This window comes from Parasteatoda tepidariorum, chromosome 9 (assembly GCF_043381705.1).
Source record: "Parasteatoda tepidariorum isolate YZ-2023 chromosome 9, CAS_Ptep_4.0, whole genome shotgun sequence".
Taxonomy (NCBI): domain Eukaryota; kingdom Metazoa; phylum Arthropoda; class Arachnida; order Araneae; family Theridiidae; genus Parasteatoda; species Parasteatoda tepidariorum.
Window position 1 is genome coordinate 27,498,610 of NC_092212.1, and position 13,027 is coordinate 27,511,636.

General features: G+C 31.2%; 1 protein-coding gene across 5 annotated transcripts in view; it reads right to left on the bottom strand.

The window, feature by feature from the left end:
- Positions 1-11,726, bottom strand: part of LOC107451810 (neurogenic locus notch homolog protein 2) — a 148,304-nt gene extending 136,578 nt beyond the window's left edge. For 4 of the 5 annotated variants that reach the window (XM_071185176.1, XM_071185174.1, XM_071185175.1 and 1 more), the window contains exon 1: positions 11,526-11,726. In XM_071185176.1, the coding sequence (XP_071041277.1) occupies positions 11,526-11,610 (85 nt within the window). In that variant the 5' untranslated portion in view covers positions 11,611-11,726. Of the gene's footprint in view, positions 1-2,259; positions 2,341-11,525 lie in introns of all 5 variants that reach the window. The other variant, XM_043050667.2, reaches the window with a different exon arrangement.
- Positions 11,727-13,027: the final 1,301 nt, after the last annotated feature.

The following is a 13,027-nucleotide window of genomic DNA, read 5'->3' on the forward strand; positions in this document are numbered from 1 at the left end:
TTTTTTCACCATGTACAATCTAAATAGCTAATATACTTTTTTAAAAGCCAATAAGAACATTGATAGAATTCTTCTACATAAGTACAATACTATGTCTTTGATGATAAAATACTATGTCTTTGATAATATACTATGTCTTTGTGCTAGAACATTGTGTTCATTGGCAAGCGAGCGCAGCGAGCCATGGTTCACGGCGTGAACCACATAGGATTGCGTAGCAATTCTCGGGGGTTGACGAGCGTTAGCGAGCAGTGGGTGGAGCCTCCTAGTAATTAATAAAACGGTAGATAACTATAAAGTAAATTTTGCAAATATTTGACTATTTTTGCTTGCTTTTTAAAAGGTATAGCATGGCATACGTACTACAAAGCCATACCTGCCAACTCTTCCGGAAGATTTTATTTTCATATTTAAAGTGGTAGTAAATATATACTATTTTTTCTTTTATAAACTTAATTTTTAAATGATTTTGATCACTACTATTCTTACAAAAATTAAGCACATATACTAATATGCGTTACTATCATGGTTGTCAACTTAAGTTTTCTCAAATACAATGTAATTGTTTGCTTAAAATTGAAGTTTTAATTACATTTTACTACCACTAGGAAAAAAGATAATGGAAGGGATTAAAAGTTGGCAGGTATGCAAAGCGGTGAATTATATAAGCCTACGAAATATGTAGAAATAGTGGTGGATAAAAATCTACTAAATTGAATTTATTAAATTAAGAATCACAACTGATAAACTACTACTTTATAATATATATTTGCTGTCCGGAGCAAGTTGGCATCTCTGAAAAAGGTCGCTTAACACGTTCACGCCGGGGTGACCCACCGGTGGGTCACGCTAGATTGTCTCATCTTGGCAGCGCACTGGAGTAAACACTGGTAACAATAAATTTCATTTTTTTGTTTTTTTCCGGGAATAATAAAAGTCCATAACTACCAATTGTTTTTAACAGATGCAATTTTTATATTTAATTGCTTCTTCGCCGTGGTAAATTTCCTTACATTGAATTGTTTCTTGTTGAGAATAGATTAACTCCTCCCGAATATTATCTAAATTTGAAATAGTTCTTCTACCAGTATTTTTTCTTTTCCCGTACCAGTATTTTCACTTTTCCCGGCGTGAACATGTTAATTTAATGTCTTGAAATAGATTTTCTGCTTTTGATTACAAACCCAGTTTTACATATTTAATCCATCGTGACATCCCTGTCAATGTGGAAACAAGAAATACGTCCCAGCGAGTACCTGGACAACGAGCCCATCTCACTACCTATGTGATGTTTGCTGACTCATAGGGTGAAGTAAGAATGAAGTAGGTATTTAAATTAGTTGTAAATGTAAATAGGAAAAGTGAAAAAAGAAGAAAAGGAAAGCACAAAAATAAAAACGAAAAACCCGCAATTAATTTAAATTGAGCATGAGAATACTAAATGGTATCCCTGTTAATGTTAGTTTAAAGTGTAACTATATAATTTTGAACTAAGTAGCAGTTCATTAAATAAATCAAACTATTTTTACCCTGCCCAAAATTAACTGCGAAAGAAATAGTTTGGCTACCTGTTGTATCTCTTTTATCCTGATTGCCTTAACACTGAGAATACATGACAAAAAAGCACTGCCAACTACTACGGTTTTTAGAAGATCCTTTATAGATTGGTAGACAATTAAAAACTAAAGCTTAAGAATTGTTTAGGTTTTTGTCAGCATTTTAAAAGCCTTATTACGAGAAAGCTGGAGCAAAGTGACGTTTTACATGAACTTTTGAATCATTTACATGCGGAGGGTGCGAAAAATGATTTTACATAAAATTAACAAAACATAAAGTCACACATTAAAATATCAACTTAGCTAGAGAAAATGTTCACCATAAAGATTTGAAAGTTAATGCCTTGATAGCATATATACAGAGCTATTTCTTATCTGAAATAAAGTTAGTAGTGTTAAATAGTTAATACTTAAAAATAGTAAAAGCTTTTATACTGATTTTTTTAGAAAAAAAAAAGAAAAGAGGAGAAAAAAACGTAATTTCGTAATACGTAATTTCGATTCCCCAAATGCAAATCTAAAAACTTTTTCCTGATTGATTTTTTTCCATTGAAAACTATCACTTCCCAAAATTTTGCCCATCTTTTTAGAATCACCCTGTATGTATATATATATATGTATATATATATAAAAAATTTTACTTAAAATTTTGCTAAATTTTTTCTAAATTTTTGCTAAAATTTTTATTTAATGATGTACTTACAAGTAGATGTGTCTTCTTCATCGCTTAGAGATGATGAAATCCATAGATTCGTAGAGATAGAAATAGAGGAATCGGTTAGGTCTGAAAAAGAAAACAGCTATACTCGAAATTGAACTTTTATTCAAACTTTTCTGATGTTAAAAACCTAATTTTTTATCCCAGTGTAGTACGCAAAAAAGATACCTTTTGAACAAAATCAAACAAATATTGGGAACTCATAGAAAAAACTTTTTTATCTTTTTTCTAACAATTCTAACCAGCAAGATACATTTTTTTAAAAAAATATATAAACAATTTCAATGCTTTTTAAATGCTTTTTTTTTTTCAGAAAAAAAGTTTGAATAAAGTAAGAGCTGGGTGGCTGAACCAGGTGAGTGAAATTTTCAGAGTGACTATAATCAGGGTGAAAATAAAAAATCGGTTTTAAACTTAGTGGGTTAATATATATTCTTGGTGGGTTAATATAGATTTATTAGAAGGCGAGGCTAATGATTCTTTGTCCTATTTTATTTACCATTACCTATTTTGAAATAAAATCATACTATCGTACTCAAAACTGATGTGGATTAGTTAAGCTAAAAGCAGAGTGGTAAAAGAAACAATTTGTTACATCAAACATATCCGTATGATGCGACTAGTTTATGCTTTTTTCCCCGATTAATAAATACCCCTGAAATGTCACCAGCTTCTTACTTTTTTAATGATAGATTTTTAAATGATAGATTAAATATTTAAAATGTAGGGAGCCATAACATCTATCCTCATATTCCATTTTGAAATATTAAAGTTTTTATGTGTAACTAGTACTTGGTATTATATCATTATAAACTCACTAGTCCCCAGCGGAGAGTCTGATTCACCTATGCAAGCTCACCGTTTCCACAAACCTCACAAATTGCCGTTGGATAATGTGGAAACCTCGGTACTTCGGCTTGAAAGGCTAGTGATAGTTAGATTGGTGTTATTTGTAGCAGAAAATAGTCATCAAGTTCAAACTGGAAATCTGACGCTTCGAATAGCCCTTTTCCAATTCATTTTGAATTATTGGACTTCGTGTAAGACAATAAGGAAACAGGAACGCAAATATGATGAAGGTTTGGGAATAAATTGGCACTTCGCTTAAGTGTATTGTGATGAGAACTTTAGAACATAGCTCAAATCTCAGTGAGCTGCCGCGAAGAGGCATTAACTGATTTGTCGGATTTTTTTAACATATAATGGGGGGAATATCTGAAGTGAGAGTGGAATAAGGGGGAGAGCGATTGCCAAGCACCAAATAGTAATGTCATAAGTGAGAAACCATTCGGTTGAACATATGATTAAATCAATAGGAAATTAAACATAATGGAGATTTAACTAAATTAGAATATAATAATATTTACAGGGATCAGAATAATATTAACATTTATGCAAGTGTACTAAAATGGAAAATGATTGATAAAATATATACAACTATTTACATAAATGCACGAGATTGACAAAAATCTTTCAACGACAAAAAAAAGTTTGTATAGGCGATAGATGGTCCGGCAATCACCTTGTCTGTAACTCTGTTATAGTGATGACCTAGGCGTCCTGATAATACTAAAGCTTATACCTAGTATAAGTAGCGTCACTCTTTTCCCTGCGGCCTTTGTCCCGCTTTCAATTTTGATTGGCTATCGAAGATCACATGAGTAAACAGTCGCCATTTTGTTGACCAGTAAACGGTGAAGTATCATTGCAACCGATCTGTTATTTCTCACTTTTCTTTTTACTTTATTTGTTTCGTTCTTTGAAACTAATAATGATAGGTTGTTGCGCATTTAGGTGTTCTAATAAGTTAAAATGAGGCTTTAAATTCTATCGATTACCCTATGGACATCGCAATAAAGAACGACGGAAAGTATGGCGGCATAGAATTGGTAAAGATAAATGGACCTCAAACGATACTTAGTACGATAAAATTTTATATTTAAAATGCTAAAAATATTCATTGTCTTGTCATTTTATTGTCTTGTGTACATTGTTCTTGTCAAATATTGTCTTGTTTACATTGCTCATTATTTTGTTTGCTTATATGAAATTTTGCCTTTCTGGTTTTAAAGAAATGTCTCTAAAAATGTTTATATTAACAATTCGAATTGCTTTGTTTAATTTTATAAAAAAATTATGTGTTTATTTCAAATAACTAACATATATGGCAAGTATTTTTCCTCTTTAAATATATGTTATTAACATTATTACTCATTAATTAAATAAAAAATTATTAAAGATTCAAATTGAATGCAATTTAAATACCTTTGTACTAATTCAGTAAAATATATATTTATTTTTTCATTTTATATTCCTAGCAGTTTTATTGGTTTACTTTCTCCAATTAATAAAATTAAAATGTTTTTTTATGAAAATTATGTATTAAAATAAAATATTTGTCATGCAATATTATAAATTTTCAAATAATATACCTCAATCATAATGAATCTATAAACAATAAATAGCCTTAACTCTTATTTTTATTAAACCGATAAATTGATGAGACAGTACAATTAAAAACAAGATTATTGTGTTTTGAAAAAAAATTGAAATTTTTCCCAAAATATTAATTTTGTTTAAGAAAATTTATTGGTTAAATATTTTTACAATGTTTTATACTTTAATTCACAATCACATTTTATTTAAATTATTTACCTAAAAAATTTGTAACATTAAAAAAAATTTGATTTTGTTATTTGCATCAAAAATTTTTATTAAGATTTCATTTTAAAATTTAATTAATTGTACTAAGAATTTTAGAAATTTTTTATTATAAAAGACCAAGTAACAATGAGTAGGGGAGAGTGGGGTCAATTGTAACAGAGCAAAAATTTCGAGTGTCGGGTTCTAGATTTGGTTCCTAGGTGGCGCACAAGATGTATTTAATAAATTTACATGTTCAACCCTGCTGGCAACCATTTTTATGTACTTTTGAAAGAGTTTCATCACAAAAGATATTTTCACGCTACGTAAGTACTTATTTGGTATTAGAATATTATATTGTAACAAAGTAATTTTGTTTAAAAAAATAAAAATTATTAACCGAATATGTAAGTGGACACCTTAATTAACATTTCAATAAAAAAAATATTAGTTTTGTTAACTAACTAGCATTGTTTTTAACAAATGAAGCTGAAATGGCGTCTTGGGGACAATTGTAACAATAAGTAAAGGGACGATTGTAACAGCTGAAAATAAATAATCTTATGTTTACAAACCATTACTTAACTCTTTAAGAACCACCAATAGTTTCCTATATCATTTATATTATGTTGCATGTGCATTATTTTATTTGTCACCTTTCACAGCATAAATTAAAATTTTTAACCCCTTAAAGTTAAAAGTTTAACCCTTTAGGTCTCTGCTCATTATTATTTTTACTCCTAAAATATCACTACTATTTTGATCAATAAAAAAATATATCACAACTATGATAATATGTATAATTAACTATGTTTTAGTTGAATTTATGAACTGTTACAATTGACCCCGTAAGTGGGGACAATTGTAACAAGTGCACGACTGTCAAAAATTGTTAATAACTAATATAATAACATTTAAAATAAGGTATTTATTTTTTTTTCTAGTAGAGGATAGTCTACTTTACTCGTCTGTCAATTAATACTAATAATATATTGGATTTTTTGTTAGTTAAAAATAGTTAAGTGAAAAATATTACAATTGGTCCCACTCTCCCCTATGGATTAAGAAGAAAAAGATTTGAACTGTTGGGAATAGAAATTTCTCATTAAGCACTGATAATAATGCCCTTCATGATTTAAATCACACAACATGCCACCCTTTGAACCTCATAAAGAAAAAAACGACTGCAAAAAATTTCAGAGTTTAAAAAAAAAATTTATAGCAGATTAGGAAAGACACGAAATCAGAAAGTTTTTATTTAAACATAAGGTATTTTTTCCACTGAATAAAATAAAAATAAAACATATAATTTCAGAGGCAAAAAAAAAGAATAAATATTTAAGTTAACTTCACGAATATAAAAATAATTATCAGTAAAAAGTGGTGTCTAAGAATAGAAATATCGATCGTTGATATCACAAGAAAGTTGCAGTTACCAACATAGCGGCGTGTCGCTACTTTATCTACTTATCCAGGGCTTTATTTTATTACCGTCGTTGAACAGTTGACCCAATTTTTGGTTTTACAACAATTAATGTTCAACTCCGTAGACTTGTAATTTTGAACCCAATTCAGAAGACCTGGGTCAAGTATTGAGAGAAATTTGTTTTCGTTTAGGACTTTTTTTGATGGAACTAACCCGCATTTGCGCTACATGGAGAAAAAGACCACGAGAACCTCCTACGGTTAGCCTGACGGCAAGAGGACTCCAACCCATGATCCGTCTACCACGGAAGATATTTCATGTCAGCGCTGTGGTCAGTGCTTGCCGTATGCGGAATTCGTATCGATCAGCCTTCGCAGGGATTCGGACCCTTCATCTCTTTGAAAGGCAAATGCTCTATCCCCTCAGCCATCAGGGCTCTATCCAGGGCTTTAGGTAATACCACTCGTATCTAGGGTTGCTCATCACACTAAAGTTACTAACTTATCGTTCTCACAGCTGCAGCCCATTTGGGTTGCTCGCATACCGTGGTGACGATGAATTGTCGTGCTTTAAACTGTGAGTGTTTATTTGAAATTTAATTAATGGAGTGATAGTTTAGAGGAAAGGGCTACGCTTGTATCACCTCAGGAAGAATTACGCTTTTTTTTCATTTTCTTCTATTATCGCCATCCTGTATTGAAAATATTAGGTGTTTTAGGTACACGTAAGTAAATCATGAACGATATTTCGATTTTATTGTGTTTATACAGAAAAACATTTGTTAACAGATAGGCGTTGATGGGAAAAGAAAGGTTACATTGGAAAGTTTTAAAATTTTCATTTTCACTTCAAACTTGAGAATTTTGTTAGCATCTAGATCAGTGGTTTCCAACTGGCGGCCCGGGGGCCGCACCCGGCCCGCGAAGCCCTTTTTTGTAGCCAGTGAGCTAAAATATATTAGTTTTTTTGCGGACAGTTTTCGTAAAAAATCTGTATGGGTTTAAAATACTTTTCTCGTTAATAAAAACCTTATTTCTTCGTTTCTGTGAAATTTATCATACCAACGGTGCAAAATAGAAATTATTGTTCAGGGTTTGCAACCAAGAAAATATTTATTCGCATACAAAATTAATCGTGTGTGTTGCTCTTTTTTATTTCATTTTTTTGTATTTTCTGAATATAATTTAACACGTGTATATCAGAAATTTTCTCGAAGAAATTCTCCGATTAAACTTTTTGAAACCACTCATTTTGGACGAAAATATTTACACACCCTTTTGTAAATTTTAAATTTAAAATGTAAATATCTATTCTCTGGTTGCAGCAGACAAACCTCAATTTTCTCATTGAACTTATTGTGTGCTACTATGTAAGTTTTAATACCAACATTTTCAAAGTTTTATATCTTAACAATTAGATATCTGTTGCACATTAATTGTTTAATACATGAGTGCACATTAAAGTTATTGTAGCCCGAATTTTTTAATATGCAATTAAATATTTTTAAAACTCTACTTCTTATTTTAATTTGTAACTCAGTACTTTTGTTTTGTGCAACTTGGTAAAAATCTGACAGTAATATTTAATGTTCCTTCAAACATAAAAGAGTCATAAATTTATAAAAGATTCAATTCATGAAGCATATGCTTTAATTCACTTAATTCATGCAAATGCTTTAATTAATAGAAATTATTTAAAACATTTTTTTTCTCTAATTCTCTTTTTAAATTTTTACAGATATGGTCATCCTGCAAAACTACTGCAATATCTGGCAACCAATTACGTAAATTTTTGCATTGAACTGTTATACCGATATTGAGAAGTACCGGTGCAGTTTTATACTCAATAGCAAAGGGATAGTGTTTTTACTGATTTTAATAGGATTAAAAAAAACACTATTAATATTTTAGTTCTTATAATTTTCCTAAAAGTTTCCGCTGATCATAACAAATCACACCTTTGGGGGTACTGAATTATAGATTGATCGTTCTCTGGTTCAAGTCAAAATTACGATCATTCTCTGGTTCAGGTCAAAATTACGATCAGTGGATGAATGATTTTTCTAAAAATTAAACTACTTAAACATTTAAGAGTTAAATATGCTAAACTTAGATAGAGGTGAACTACGGAGTACCTCACTCCTTCATCTATAACAGTACCCGCGGGCAACTGAACTGAGATAATAGCAGTAAGTGCTAACTAGATTAAAAAATAGATCATATGTACATATTATTTAATTATTGATTTGAAGTGGTTAGTTGAAAAAAATTTTTAAACTTTAAATTGAAGATTTAATGCTCCAAAACGCTAAAATTATATTTACAATTTTATGTACAAGTTTACAACTATGGATGTATGGTTTATGTACAAGTTTGAAACTATGGTTATGTATAATTCTAATTTACCCATTAACTTTTGCTAACCGATTCCTGTCTGGCGACTGAATTGCTAATTACGGTTCATTTTTTTTTCCTTTTCAAAAACAAAACAAAAAATGGCAGCGTAAGGGTTTAGTTAAAATGTGTTAATTTATTTTTCAAAAGCTGTTTCTACAGTTACTATACGTGGGTTGCTATTTATATTTCTGGCCTAATAATGAAAAAACAAATGTGTAGGATCGAAATTGGTTTTATTGTTTTTCAAAATATTCTCCATGATGATCAATACACTTTTGCATGCGTTTGAACCAATTTTCAAAGCACTTTTTCCAGTCCGATTGAGGTAACTCCAAAACATGCGTTTTGAATGCATCAACCGCTTCTTCGGGGGTCGAAAATCGTTGTCCACGTAATTTATTTTTGATGTGTGGGAATAAGAAGAAGTCATTGGGTGCCAAATCAGGGCTGTACGGCGGATGACCCATNGATTCAGTGCGACTCAAATTTGAAGGCAAAATTCATTGAAGTGGGTGTGCCTGAATTTTACAAATATTTACCGGCAAGGTTTGAAAATACTCGAAAATTCGCATATGAAATTATTTCCATGTTTGGAAGTACTTATCAGTGCGAGCAATTATTTTCTGTTATGAATGTAAATAAATCTCTTGTCCGAAACCGTATTGATAACGCTCACGTTGGGTCAATTTTGAAAGTAGTCTCAGCCAATAAAATTTACTTCTGAAATAGGAAAGATAATAGCAGAGAAGAGATATCAAGTATCAAACAATAATTTAACTTTATATATGTTTACTACAGTGTACAAAATAAAAATATTTGTTTCTTTTGATTTTTTTTCTTTTTTTTTTTTGCGGCCCACTTAAAGTTAAGCATTGTTTATTTGGCCCAAGTTAGGTTTTTAGTTTGACACCCCTGGTTTAGAGGAAAGGGCTACGCCTTTATCGCCTTAGGAAGAATTACGCTTTTTTTCTTTTTCTTCTATTATCGCCATCCTATATTGAAAATATTAGGTGTTTCAGGTACACGTAAGTAAATCGTGAACGATATTACGATTTTATTGTGTTTAGACAGAAAAACATTTGTTCACAGACATGCGTTGATCGAAAAAGAAACGTTTCGTTGGAAAGTTTTAAAATTTTCATTTTCACTTCAAACTTGAGAATTTTATTAGCAGTCTAGATGCATATGCTTTAATTCATAAAAAAAAAATTTTGTTTAATAGGAATTGGTTGAAAAAATTTTTCTCTAATTCTCTTTTTAAATTTTTACAGATATGGCCATCCTGCAAATCTACTGCAATATCTGGCAACCAATTGCGTAAATTTTTGCATTGAATTGTTATACCGATATGGAGAAGCACCGGTGCAGTTTTATACTTAATAGCAAAGGGGTAGTGCTTTCACAGATTTTAACATAATTTTAAAAAAAAAAACAGTATTATTATTATTATTATTTTAGTTTTCATAATTTTCCTAAGAGTCTCCACTGATCACCATTAACATTCTGCCGATCTCAGGGATGCCAAGTGTTCCACATTCTGCCAAACATTTAATACATAAGCAGCGAATCAAATAGTAAAACTTGTAGAATAAAGGAACTGAAACTGTATGTAGTTTTCCTGGTGCCTATTCAGAACGAGCTTATCCTCAATAGAAAAGTTGAGACTCTTAGTGTAATAAATGGAAACTGATGCTCGTTAAATCTGTCGGATCGCAAAATCTTCCATGTTCCCATAACAAATCTTACCTCTGGGGGTACTGAATTATAGATTGATCGTTGTCTGGTTCAGGTCAAAATTACGATCAGTGGATGAATGATTTTTCTAAAAACTAAACTACTTAAACATTTAAGAGTTAAATATGCTAAACTTAGACAGAGGTGAACTACGGAGTACCTCACTCCTTCATCTATAACAGTGTCCGTGGGCAACTGAGCTGAAATAATGGCAGTAAGTGCTAACTAGCTAAAGAAATCGATCATATGTACAAATTATCTAATTATTGATTTGTGGTGGCAGGTTGAAAAATATTTTTAAACTTTAAATTGAAGATTTAATGCCCCAAAAGGCTAAAACTTTATTTACAACTTTATGTACAAGTTTACAACTATGGATGTATGGATTATGTACAAGTTTGAAACTATGGATATGTATAATTCTGATTCACTCATTAACTCTTGCTAACCGATTCCTGTCTAAAGACTAAATTGCTAATTACGATTCTTTTTTTTTTCCTTTTCAAAAACAAATCAAAAATGACAGCGTAAAGGTTTAATTAAAATGTATTAATTTATTTTTCAAAAGCTGTTTCCACAGTTACTATATTAATAACATAAGTATTTGTATTTAACACGGTCAAGGCGGCTTAACTGAATTTATTTATTTATTTAGTAGTACAACTTACATTTACAGGTTAATGTGCTCAATTAAGGCTTATAAGCCTTCGTCAAGTTCAAGGTCAGATAGGGCAATACACGGAAGGACATCACGAAGAAATACATTCAGAGATACGTCGGGATTCGAATCCACCACCTTCACGAATAAAGATTTTGGCTGGCGATACAGCTCAACCGAGGAGGCCCACGGTTTAACTGTAACAAAGTGGGGTATCTCATAAGCCTTTGAATTAGGAATCAGTAAAAACCTTATAAATCGAATTTATTAAACCAAGAGTCATAGATTAAAAGACTTCCACTCGAAGACATCCAGTTGCTGTCCGGAGCAAATTGTCACCTCTGAGAACATTTGTGACTAATGGGATTAATAAAAAACAATAAAAGTGCATTACCATTATCAGTGACTGATTCATTCCCTTCCTGGCAGAAACACAAGCAAAAAAGACACCATATATGAAAGATTCTTAAAATTTCCATTTTCTTTTACTTTAACGAAAAATTATAAAAGTAAATTTGATGTGGAATATGACAACAAGACACCAGAAAAGAAACTGCACCAGAAAAATGTTATTTGATTCACAGTTCCTCTAAAGCGCCTAATCTCTTTAGGGTCATATAATTATATATGATACCTTCAAGATTTGTTGGTATAAAATCTGCGATAATTCCCTGATAAGAAAAAATCCCGTTTGAATTTGAAAGTTCTCTGAGGACGTGGTTTTATGAGTATGAGTAAAAGATAGAGGTTGCTATAACGTGTCATAAAAACTATTTAGGGAAAGTATGTTGAGAACATCATTTCAATTAAAAAAAGAATATATTTACTTTGTGAGTAAGAGAAAAAGCGTCTAAAGTTTCTAAGAAATATTCCATTTATTCTATATGCGTTGTGACGTACGTGCACATAATTGGATAACATTTATGTTTTGTCGACCTACAACACTGGGGAAAACATTTTATTGTGGCATTTATACATATACTTGATTTTTCCTTATTCGGGTGTGGGGACTTTAAATTTTAAATAAGATTTGCTTCTAAAACTACAGACTTTTTTAAAGTAACAGTTTTAACACGTTGAGCGCCGCGTCAGCCATCGGTGACTGAGACTGGACTTTCCATATAGGCAGCGTCAACCACCAGTGGCTGACACTGAAATTACATTTGGGCCGCGACCACCACCGGTGGCTGACACTGAAATTACATTTAGGCTGCGTCAACCACCGGTGGCTGACACTGAAATTACATTTAGGCTGCTTCTGCCACCGCTTGCTGACACTGACCTTTCACATAGACCGCGAAAAACAGCTGGCTGACAGCGTATAACATGATATAGAACAATAAAAAGTACACTCTTTTATGGAATTGCAGAAAACTTATTCGAAATTTACTTAATTATTGTGATTCTTGGTTTAATAAATTCAATTTAGTAGATTCCTATCCACCACTTTTTTTAAACAATTTGTAAGTATATATAATTCACCACTTTTTCCCAGATACGTCATTATAAAACTTTTATTAAGTAGCAAAATCTGTCTATATTTGCAAATTTATTTTGTAGTTATTCACCGTGTAAAATTAGCGTGGCATTCAACGTGGGAATCTATCTTGTGACAAAATGCACAAGTTTGAAAACGCTATGTATTGCAGGGGTCGCATAAATATTGCGACAAACTTTTACAAGAGTTAGGGCACATCATACCTGCCAACTTTTAATCCCTTTCATTATTATTTTCCCCAGTGGTAATAAAATGGAATTAAAACTTCAATTTTAAGCAAACAAATACGTTGTATATGAGCAAACTTAAGTTGACAACCATGATAGTAACGCATAATAATATATGTGCTAAATTTTTGTAGGAATAGTGGTGATCAAAATCATTTAAAAATTAAGTTT